We start from the raw sequence: 13,234 nt of genomic DNA, 5'->3' as shown, positions 1-13,234 counted from the left end.
AAATAACACATTTAAATGTGTAATTTTAATTTACATTTATGTGTTGTAAAGAGATGTAAATCTAAGTAAGGGGATTTAATAACTAATTAAAAATAATACATTATTCTTTAACAAAAAAGAATATCGTAAATGAAGTTTATCATTTTTTTAAAATCAAAACCATTTCTATAAAATAATTTGGAGTATAGAATTATGAAAGATAATAGTTTTTTTATAATTAAATTTATTTCGCCTTCCTGAAGATTTAAATGCTGAATTCGGGTTTTTGATCTTATTTAATCGTAACAACATTCAGGAACAATTTATAAAAACTGGAATACAGGTAAAATTTTTAAAGATTAAGAAAATTACGCTAAAATTATATCACGATTTTGTTAATCGAGGAAATCTATAAAGAAAGCTTTATAAAATTGTGAAAAGGCCAAATTCAAATATCATTTATATGTACGTATTATAAGATATATAATTAATTTCGTAAGTATGCAACTAATTTCATTAGTATGTATTATAAGATACATAATTTATTTATTTTAATTAAATAATTTAATAAAATAAATAATATTGTATTATGTTCATTTACCAAATAAATAATTAAATAAATTCTTTCTAAATAGATCAATGATAAAATAACGGAATAAGTTTTGTACGAATTTTGAACAAGCATAAATTCCCAACATTGGAAGTTATTCATATAGGAGACCTAAATAAAGGAGGAAAATCTTTACAATAGTTTACACGTAATGAAGAAAAAAAAATAGTAGCGAGGAACAAATCTGTTACGACCTGTTTAATTGTAATCAAGATAAATTAATGAGATTCAATATTTATTACTAATTTTAATCAGGTTTTTTTCGTTTTTATGAATAAAATATTAATATTACATTTTACGTGCATAGTATTATATTATCTTCAAATTAAAAAAAAAATCAATTCTTAATTGATTTATTTTTTATTATAACGAAACAGCAACTTTACAATCTGTTCATCAAGATAATTGAACAGTAAGTAAATAATATCTATATTTGAGCTAACATTAAGTACTCGCAGACCCAGCGGCTGCTGACTCAACGATAACAACGAAATGAAAGAAACGAAATAGAAGAGCACTCCGTACAGCCAGACCATAAAGTCACCTAATTGAAACGATAATGCAAACCAAGAATATTGTTCCTCAGTAATCTTGAAAAATCACTGATCGTGTTATCCAATAAATTGACCAACAATTTAAAATATGAAAATATTTAAAAAATAATAATTTATTGAAAATAGATATATAAACGAATTTACATTTTACGATTATGCAATTTTTAATGTTATATTATTATTTATAGACTTTTTAGGTATTAATTAACGGTTTTATTATCCTTTATAATACATTTTGCGAAAATATTTTTATAAATTCTGTCTTTTATATTTATAAATTTATGTTTTCTTGTTTACACATTTATAATAAGAATATTTGATCCTAATTCCGTAAAAAATAATACTTTTATTTAATATTTTTAGGAGTGGAGATTTTTATTACACAATATATATTGTTATTTTTAGACTTTATTTTAATTCTACGAGTAGTACATTTAATCTGATTTATTATTATTATTTTAAATTAAATACTTTATTAATCTATTGTTTTAAAGTATAATTACACTACATCGTAAAATTTTATTTTTAAATCGATAGCAAGTTACAATTCATTAATCAACAATCCCTTAAAAATACCACGTATATATAAATCCATTTTACATGACAAATATTTTATTTTCTGCGAAAAAAAATTAAATTTTGGTTATTTGCGGTATATAATAAAATTAAATACTACAAACAGTCCGGTTAGAATATACCACAATTATTAAATTAATACAGTCTAATAGTAAGTATTAAGTTAAATTTGAGTTTTAAAATTAAACGACTTTATCATTTTTTTAACAAAACGTAAACAGGACTACTTCTGTTCCCTGCTCCGTATAAATACGTTCCTTTGACGGATTATGTATAATATTTCAGGAAATATTCTAAAATTAATTATTGCCAATTGCAAATCTCATAATTATTTCAGTTCGTACGTTTCTAACATAAGATTTGACAAATTATTAGATCTGATTCTATTTTATTTCATTTTTGCTGTACTTAAAAAATTAATTAATATTTTTAAATCAAATAATTAGTTTTTAAATTAATTGTCCTTTATGAAAACTAAAAATATAAATTTTTTTTGTTTTTATTAACATTAATAAATTTGTATTTTCAGAATATTATAAAACACAATATAACTTTTATTAAGAAATAAACTTTATTTTAGCTGTTTCATATTTTCAATTGTATTTATATTTACAATATCTCACGACGGTGTGAATAATATGAAATTGGTAAAATTAAATTAATTATACTTAGTTTTGAACATATTACAATATTAATTAAATATTTTATATATATATATATATATATATATATATATATATATATATATATATATTAAATAAAACTCCTGTTAATAATATATCAAGTTAGAGTTGTTTAACTCTTTTTAAGTCATAATTGAATTTAAAAAAAATGCAAATTATGTATATATATATATATATATATATATTACATATTCATACATAATTAAATAAAATTATGTAGAATTTCAGTTATGGTGACATAAACTGAATTGAAATAAAATATGTTATCTATTTATTTCTTACAAAATTATTTTAATACATTACCGTATCCAATTATGGTATATTTTCATTTAAATATTAACAAAACTGTGACACCTACTCGAAATTTCCACTGATTGGAAGTGGTCGAACTGCTCTTGGAATCGGAGTGTGAACTCTCTTCAATAAAGCTGCTGTCTGAGCACGAATCGAACGGGTTTCATCGTTGAAAGTCTGTAATTGAATTTAATTTTCATCAGATGACATTGTGATCACAATAAATAAATATATTTTTATATTGCGTACATTAAATATAGGTTACCTCACTTAATGACAGATAAGAACAGTAAATAAATTCTGTTAATATTAATGACATTATTATTTGATATGTTTCTATAACTCGATCTGCTTTAGCAATTCTTATTATGACTCTAATGATAAATAAATTAAGTTTATTTACAATTTGAGTTTTAGTATTTAGTTTATTTACAATACTATATTATTAATGAAAAAATATTCTCTTATGTGATTTTATATGTCTTTTATAATTTCAGAAGTAATTTATATATATAAAACAAAATTTGTTTGTGTGTTAAGCAGAGAAATATTATTTCTATCATATCTTCCAGTCTCATACAAATAAATTATTCGATTAATATATTTTTTTTACTTTGATCATATAACGTAGCCTCACAATACGTAATAAGTTTAGAGGATGATTTTTTGTTCACATTTGTTGAAAATTAAGATGTCTTAACTTCAAATACCCATTGATGAAAAAAAATTCTAAATATCTTGAATTTTTTTAATAAATGAAAATAATGATAATTATAGGCCAGCAAAATTAATCGTAAATTCTATAAAAATTGGAAATAACTTTGTATTGTATTAATGGTTCTAATTGTGAGGGACTTTAATATAGACTAAGCGACAAATAAGTTAATTAATTCAAATCGAAAAAAAATTTTAAGTAAAGTCGATTGGATTTACAATACACATCCAATCGACTTACTTATATATTAGTTATATCTATATATATATATATATATATATATATATATATATATATATATATATAGAGAGAGAGAGAGAGAGAGAGAGAGAGAGAATTGATATATTCATCTCAATTTCAGTAATTTTTGAAATCTACCAAGTTCCGATGCAGTATAAACAGGTTCAAATTATTAGAACTGAAGTAAATGAAAGTTTAAATTTCTGCCTATCTTGGCAAAAGGGATTATTTTTTTTACCTGTTTTAAGAAAATTATGTAAACATTTTACATAAGGGAGAAGATGGGTCAGGTGGTCACTTTGGCTGTGCCACCTCTTCTTGCGGAGAAACTACTATCCGAAGGGCGCATTCGCAATGGCTGGATGGCCTGCCGGGTGACTCAACGTGCCTCAGATGACCTTTGCTTTCGGTGTTGGAGTGCAGGGCACAGGGCCAAGTTTTGTCTTGGTCTTTTGTCTTCAGACCGAAGCGGTCATTGTTTTGCCTGCGATATAGAGGGACCCACGTGAGGAGGAGCTGCACACTGGAACCTCGCTGTCTGTCATGCAGATCGCATGGACATGCACCCGGAGGTCGAGGATGTAAGGTGGCCCCACCTGCGCCAGCGCCATGATATGTACACAGCTGCGCTGTGGTATCTGCAAATTTGCTATTGTAAGAGCATTAAAATGTACAATGAAAATTCATATTTTATGAAAATAATTATACAATTTCTTTTTTAATGAGATAGTTTATCCATGTATATATTTTTTTAAATTATTACTATCTTTGCTAGCCATCTTTCACAGAAAATTCTAATAATTTGATCAGTTACGAAAGATTAATACAAAAAGTAGTTAATAATGTTGGGCATATTGTGTTTATTTTTATATGAATTTTCAGTATACCGTGTATTTTTTTGTGGAAAAATTCAGAGAAGTACATGTTAATGATGTATTAATAAAGAGCAGGATTTTTTTCACTTTTCGTGGTGCTCTTCAAAAATAAGAAAACTATAGGAGAAGCGGGATTTTATTTTTCTGCTATTTTTTCAATAAAATATAATTAAATTCTTTTTATAGATGATAAATAGTTTTAAAAATATAACTGTTAATGATCGATTAAAATAATAACGCAAAAAAGAAAAAAAAAAATATTCATATATATGTATTTTTTTTTCAATCATACCATGTTTTATTCTCAAAACAAAGATCCATATGGGTAGATTTTAAGCGATTTAGGACCAATATAACTTGGGGTACATATCGGATCGGGGTACTCTGACTGGGTGTTAGGGAAGAGGGTAGGCCTCTTGGGGAGAGTTACCATGACAACCGGGAGGGATGTCGTGATATCTCAATATGATCCAAGAGGGACCCCGTCGGGAGATCAGCTTCAAGCTGCACTAAGGGGGGGGGACTAGTCTTCAGCCACGTCACTCAGGACCGACCGAATTAACGTCTTCTAGGCGGCTACCGGTTGCTCTGAAGTGGCTAAAAAAAAAAAGGACCAATACAACTGAGATATGTCTAGAAAGAGGATATAAACTCATTATATTAATAAATATCCCTTTTTTATTGTATGGGATATGTTTCCTTCGTTTCCTCCTTATTGAATAATTTACAATCACTTAATATATTTAAACATGTCTTCAAATCATAACATAGACCTCCAGTTGGTCATATTTTTTCTTCTTACATGTGTTTACCATTTTCCGGTTTTTACTTCGAGGTGTTTTGATCCCGCAAACGGAGACTGTGCGGTATCTGGGACTTCACCTGGATCGGCGGTTGACCTGGAAGTGTCACGTGAGAATGAAGAGGAAACAGCAAAACGCAAGGTACAGGGAACTTCAATGGCTGCTACGGAGGAACTCAGGCCTCACGTTATCCAACAAGATCTTAATTTACAAGGCTATCCTGCGCCCAATCTGGACGTAAGGTGTAGAATTGTGGGGAACGGCTAGTACTAGTAATGTGGAAATTATACAACGATTTCAGAACAAAGTAGCGAGAGTAATTGCCGAAGTTCCATGGTTCACGCGGAATTATGAGATTCAGGATTATCTGGAGCTCCCGTCGGTTCGTGAGATTGCACAACAGCGCAATGTCAAATACCTGCAGAGTCTTGAGAATCATTTAAACCACTTTGCGATTAATCTACTCGATAACATCAGAGACGTCCGACGGTTAAAACGAGCCCATGTACTCGACTTGGGTCTGCGTAAGAGTTTGGAATCTAACACCGTCAAGTTTAGTGGTGTCGTATCTAATTTCTTGTTACTTCTCTTTCTTTTTCTTTTTTATTTGTTATTAATGTTTGTTTTGTGGACTATATGGTGTTGAAATTAATGGTTCTTGATTTATGACTGAGCTTGAAATTTCATATTTGACTTTAAGTTTGCTTGCAACTGTTTATTGTGTATTATTTATTTTGGGGGTTCCTTAAGGACCTTCTTATCACGTGCTTTTGTCAGGAAACTTATTTATGGCTCCGCAGGAGAGCCGATTGTAATTATAATTGTTATTGAGCAAAAAAAAACATGTGTTTACGTTAAAGAATTTTCTCTCATATTTATGGTCAGATGTTTGAAATGATTATCAAAGTAAGATACCAAAAATGAGATATATTTAGATAATTTTTTTAGACAAAATTTATGCTGTTACATTTTCAAAACTATTTTTATGATTAGAATACTTGTTTTTATTATTATTTTATAATATTTATATTCAAAAATCTGTATAAAGACTTTACTGAATTTCTTTATAATTTTTAAAGTTTTTAAGATAATATGAAACGTTTAAAAAACACACGAAAAATATCGCCATTTTTATCCTTCATTTTTTGTTTCCACTTGGAGATTTGAATAATTTTCAAATGAAATGTTACATTCAAAAACAAACGGAAAGATGTATTTCTGATCCTAAATGATCTTTAAGACAGGATTTTTCTTTAAATTTTGAAGAAGAACGTCATTTCCTACTCAGCCTTTTTTATTAATGGACTATTTCGTCAGTCTGTATCATATTATTTTATTTATTCATTTACACTCTTATCTATCAATAAATGAGGTATGGACTATATAATTTTTGTTTGTTTTATTTGTAGTTGTGTCCAATCAATTTAGTCTTGAAACAGACGGAAAACAATAATAGGTAGCAGGGAATTTTTTTTTTGTTCCTATAATATGCTAATGTAATGTTGAATCAAATAATATTCTATTTGAGAATAGTTAATTAAGAAGATATCAAAATATGAATGATAAAAGTCAATAAAATTTAATTTTATTGACAGTCATATTAAAATATGAAATGTTTAAATCGAATCCATATAACTGTGGATTTATTGTATTCAATTGAACATTAATATTTATTACTTTTCTAATATGAAACTGTGGTATGTTGAACTTTTTTTGGTAACGTACTTGAAACTTGCGTACAGTGCTTTTAATATCATCTTACAGTATGTAATTCCTTTCAAATGCTGGCAAATAATTTTTTTTTAATACGAGTATTATATAAGAATACCCAATCTCATTTTAAAATTTAATTTATAAAAATATAAACAAGTACACTTGACTTCATGTTAGTCTTGATTTAAAGATTTTTTTTCAGACATTAGTTAAAACAAAAATTAAATTATTTAAAATGAAACTAATTTTTATATCATAATGCAAAATGCTGTTAAAAAACATACTTTTTACTTATACAAAAGTCCATACACATATCAGTGAAGAAGAAGAAATAGTAATGTTGTAAAAAAGATCTCAAAAACAGAGGAAATCAAAAGAAGATTTTATCAATTAATTATAAAATGCAAATATAACAGTAATAACAGTAAGAATATCCAAACAATCAATATATAAATATAGTTATATATACTGCTCAAAAACTGAAGTGGGTATCTATATTTTACTGCTGATTTTACTATTCAATTGCAAAATACATACTAACAATTGAAGTACATCAACTTCCAGTTGTAAAGTAAAAATATAAGCAAAAATGACAATTTAAATTGTATTCGATCTGTATGTTAACCTGATCCACCTTTAGTTGCTTTATAGCTTCGTGAAATGAAATGAAATCTAATATCTTACCTTTAATGTATCCAAAAGGAATGTATGTGTGGTATAATCACTTCCTTTTATTCTTGAAACCAACACTAGAAAACAAGAACTAGAAAGTGAGAAAAGTAGAAATGAGAAAGATGGAAGTGTAATCATTTGAGACTATATACTACGATGAATTTTCAGCAATATATCTTAGATTCCAACCATCTTAGATAATTCCAGCCGTTTTAAAAATATAAATTTCAAAATAATAATTTTTTTAATATAGATTCATTTTTCATTCTAATGTTCTAAATATTATTGTAATAGTAATTTGAACGTTACTTGAGAATATTAGAAATTGTGATTACATGCAGACTAAGTTAAAATCAATTCATCTTGTTGTTTGTATGATGAAGAGTTAAAGTAGCAGATTTACTAACATCTGCTCTCAGTTACTCTTTTTAAACAATAGTTTAAGACAAACTATAACTCGATTTTACACACGGCTGCGTTTGTCAAAAACACAACTTCAGTTTTTAATGGATTGGTTTCAAGAAAGAGAGAACGTGAAACATTCTTGCGTTAGTTATTTTATAACTATATATCTCTGCAAACTATCCATAAAATATTTCATGAAATAGAGTTTAAGGCAAGAAAGCCTAAAAATTTCAATTTTTTATGAAGGTTCATTAGAAAGTACGGATCATATAGTATTCACATTGGAACAATCATAATTTTTTCGGTGATTTCGATTAATTACGGATGTATAAAAATTTTCAATCGATTAATAATTCAAACAGAAGGATTTAAATGCGAAATCGTCATGATGAAATATATTCTGTAAATACTTTATAAAAGAAGAAGAAAACTTTGGAAGAGTTCTGTTGCTGCTTCTGGTAAAATTTGCTTTTAGAAGATGCAATAAAATTTTCTTGTTAATAATCAGACTAACATTTAAGGTTTATTTAAAAAAATTATTTTTCATTTTTGTAATATGGCAACGATATCGATCTCAAATATATATTACTGGATTGTAATAACAGATTAATGTGGAGAGATCGGGTCAGAGTAATCAGATTTGAATGGTTAGCGTGCACACAATACTCCAGTTGAATAACAGAAAATTACATTGAAAAGTGTTTTTTGAAGGTAAGATTTTTAAAAGTATTCTTTCAATAATCCTTAATGACGTTTCGATACGCGTTTTAAATAAGATAAAACTGAAGAAATTATCTATAAAGTAATAATTAGGGTATTAGAGTGGTATTCAGACCTTCGAGTAATTTATATAAGTATTCTGTACAAGATCCTTCTGAAAAGTAATAGAGTACAAGGTATTATAAGTAAAAATAATTTTTATGCGTAGCAAATAGTTTTTTAATTATAGTTTCATAGTTAATCGTGACTGATTTGTCTTAAACAAACATTGCTTATTCTGGTACAAAATAGCGTTTATGTTAAGAAATTATTTTTTTCTTTTGTTTATTTCTTAGTTTTTAAATACGTGACATTAACTTTTAGTGATTTTTTCATTTGTTGAGCAGTATAAATAAATAATATTAGTAAACTAAAATTACATAAAACTAAGACATACAGAGATAAAAAATAAAATTGCAAATGAAAATGACTACAGTTTATTTTGTTAGTAAGAAAAGTCAAATAAATTAATGAAAAATGCAGGATTGCATAAATGCACGAACAGAATAAAGAAATGTTTTATATTACTTATCATTGAAAACAAAGCAGCTAATCTTTTGACATCTGTAAATTTATCACTTGCCGCCCAATAAACCTTAAGAAAAAAAATTATTTCTAAATTGAATGTTGATTTTATATTTTTGTTAAATGCTTTTAGATCTTTTTTCTAGATAGGAGATCTTAATAATATATAATTTTATATTAATATAACCGTGCAATTTTTAATTGCTTTAAACTGTTGACCTCCGTGGCAAAGTTGTATCGTTTTAATCTTTCATCCGGAAAGTCCTGCATTTGAATTCTGGTTATACTTGGCATTTTTGATACACTGAAAAATTTCCATACAATATGCTTATGTACAAACTTCCAGCAAATTAAGTATGAATATCTTATAAAATAATAGGGAATGTTTCTCAATACGTTAATAAATCTAATTTTACTTATTTAAAACCAATCTACTTCACGTAAGACCAAAATCCTAATAACATTTTGTCAGTTTTTGTTCTCTTACTGACGAGTTCCTTTCGTTAGATATTGGTGTTAACTGAGTCCCATTAAATAAAGGACATCCATAACAGCAGGATTTAAGACAAATTTACATTGTTAAATTTATGGAATAACTATTTTATACTCAACGTAAAACGAAGATAACACATTTGTTTAATGTTGAATCTTATTACAGTAACAATCATTATACAATTTTAAAATGATGAAGAAAAATTTGATATTAGGTATCAAATAATTATTTAATACCGTCTTAAAATGAAACATAATAAATTTCTGTCTATAACATGACGGTTTGTTTTATAGTATACTGTATATTGAAAAAAGCAGTGACTGTAGCAACACAGATTCCATATAATCGTAAAACTACTTTTAAAAATCTATTCTTGATGAGCCGAAATTGTTTTTTTCAATTAGAGAAAGTTACCAAATGCATGGACTTCAATAACTCAATTCGTTATTTTCATATAATAACGTTTATTTTGAATTATACATCTAGACTGATATAATTTTCATAATTTATGTATTTAAGATTTGGAATTGTCAAAATTTGGATTATCCTTACATTTTTTTACGAGTTTATTAGGTATAATATTTTTTAAATAATATATTTCTTAACATATTTAACATATACTATTAATCTCATCCTCGTTATCGAAATAAATGAGATAGTGTAATTGAACAAATAAAACTAAATAAATAGGGAATTTAATTATGATTTATTACTAGATAAAAATAGCCTTTGTTTTTTTTTTTAACTTGAAGTTAAACGGATATACTTCAATATATTTAATTTATTACTATATTTTTCAAGCGATGTTTTTTTTTTAATTGACTAATTAAAGATATAAAAAAATCATTTTAATTGTTACAAAAATTAAATGATTTATTTTGAAAATAAATGAACAAGTAAATCTATAAATAAATAAACGTCATCAGCAGGAGCTTAGAAGAGAAGAGATAGTGTTCGGCAGCCTTCTTGGGTATCCAGCAGACCTTTGATAAGGTCTGGCTAACTAGGCTTTTATACAAGCTGAAAAATAATTTTTCACAAACTTCTTCTTCATAGCTGCCTACATGGGCGTTTCTCCCAGGTAAAATATAATCAAGAATTATCTGCTTTTTTCGACCCTAAGTTGGTGGTTCCACAAGGCTCAAAGGGACGTGTTTTATACTATATCTTCACTATCGACCTCCTGGTTTAGAATGTAATCACTATCGCACCTTTTATCGATGACACGACTATTCTGGCTGTTAAAGACAACCCAACTAACTGTAGTCTCAACTAATATACAATCCGAATTAAATCTAATCAACAAACTTAAGGGTTAATCAAGCTAAGTCGAGCCATGTGACATTCGCAATGAGGAGAGGATACATCTTAATGGGATTTTAATCCCGAATACTGAAAGTTCAAGATATCTGGGTGACTTGACCTGGATCGTTTGACGTAGAAGGTTAATGTGAGATAGAAGAGAGAGTAACTTTATACGAAGTTCAAGGAAATGTACTGATTGCTGGGCAAGTGGTTCGAGTTATCTTTGTCCAATAAGGTAATTTTATATTCAAAAAATTTGAAAACCATAGATGGACATATTGCGTCCATCTGTGGGGCACGGCAAGCAAGACAAATATTGAAATCGTAAGCTATTTCAGAATAAACTAGCGAGGTGTATACCTGAGGCTTGCTAAACAGAGTGAAATCCACGAATATTTGGGTCTACAATACGTCAAGGAAGAAATATAACGACGTTTCAGTTTTAACTTCGGCTAAATGACCACATTATCCACTAAGCCGTAAACCTCCTAGACAATAGTGAGGATGTTACAAGACTTAAGGGGCTACAAGGTCTGCACTTTACAACTTTGTAGTGTAATAACAAATACTGAGTGTTGTGCATTAATCAATCCCTCATTCCCTTCCTCTCTGATTCTGTTTTGACTTTCATTTTCAACTTTTTTGATTTATTATTTCTTTTCTACGTGTTTCATAAATCTGCTATTTTCATTATTCTTGTTAATATTTTCTACTGAGTACTGTACTATCAATTACTATTGATAGTACAGTTTTTCCAAACTACCTTGTGTACGTTCAACGTTCTACCCTCAGAAGCTCTATATAGTGCTAATATGTCATTTTTGAGGAATTTCAATGGGGATTCCATTTTAATGTGAATATATATGATATAATTTGCTTAAGGTTCCTACAAAAATTTAATCGATTGTAAATAAAGAATTGAAACAAAAAAAAACATATTATTTAAAAATAAGCAAAGCAAAGCAATTTTAAAATTAAAGGTAATATGAAAAAAAAATACGGATGATAGTAAATCAAAGAATAAAATTAAATAGCATATATTTAAAGTAAAATAGATAGCAGAAATAAGAAATGTGTATGGAAAAATTATTACGCTCGAAAATTACCATGACTATATAAGATTTATTCTTGCATAAATAAAAAATCTAATACGAATCACTTTCAAAATAGCAGGAAATGTACTTTTAGAAGATTTTTACTAAATGTAATACAGCTGTTTCACAGCAGTATTGAAAACCTACATATGTGTTTTATAAAGTGAGTCGTATTATATTTATTATTTTATAAAATTTATTAATGGAATGAGATGAAAAATGAAAAATATTTTTATATAAGCATAAATATACATTGTATCACACGTGTGCTTTTATAACTTTAATTACTTTCCAATTTATAGCTATCTAATATGGAATTGAATAAATATAACTAAATAATAATTCACAGCTTGACTATAATAAACATAAATGTTTTGACATTTATGTTTATTAAGTTGAAAACATTATATTAACTTGCTATCAATAATTTTGAAACTATCAAAAGTAGTAAACCAAAGTATTTATATTGTAGATTAATAATTATAAATTTATGAATTATTTTATATAGAGTTTATCCATCAAATAAATAAATATATTGGCAGTTACAAAAAATTTATTTTTTAATGCGAATTATTATAAAAATGATATTTTATTAAAAATAAATATGACTTTTTGAATAATTCCTAAGGTTATCTACTTCTGAATACGTTTCAGATACGTAATGCTGTATTAGGGTTTTTCCGTATCACAAATTTTTAAAGTAAATATTACAAAAAAAAATTAATCATTTTGAATAGTGCTTTTTAATTAGGGCAAACGCTCTCAAACAGTTTTATCTGTTATTTGATAGTAGAGTAATAGTTTAGTCTCTAGTAGTCTAATATTTAGTCTACGTATACCCATACTCCAGTGATTATTATATACAATTTAAAATTACTTGTAAAGTTCAAAAAAAAATATTAAGAAAAAAATCGTTAATAATAGATGTAATAATAATAC

General features: G+C 26.9%; 1 protein-coding gene across 11 annotated transcripts in view; it reads right to left on the bottom strand.

The window, feature by feature from the left end:
* LOC142325345 (uncharacterized) overlaps positions 1–13,234 on the bottom strand; it is a 90,090-nt gene that overhangs the window by 29,173 nt on the left and 47,683 nt on the right. For all 11 annotated transcript variants that reach the window (XM_075366991.1, XM_075366986.1, XM_075366988.1 and 8 more), the window contains one exon: positions 2,761–2,873. In XM_075366991.1, the coding sequence (XP_075223106.1) occupies positions 2,761–2,873 (113 nt within the window). Of the gene's footprint in view, positions 1–2,760; positions 2,874–13,234 lie in introns of those variants that run through there.

The sequence above is a fragment of the Lycorma delicatula genome, chromosome 5 (genome assembly GCF_047948215.1).
Source record: "Lycorma delicatula isolate Av1 chromosome 5, ASM4794821v1, whole genome shotgun sequence".
In the NCBI taxonomy this organism is placed as follows: domain Eukaryota; kingdom Metazoa; phylum Arthropoda; class Insecta; order Hemiptera; family Fulgoridae; genus Lycorma; species Lycorma delicatula.
This window is presented reverse-complemented; position numbering and strand designations above follow the sequence as displayed.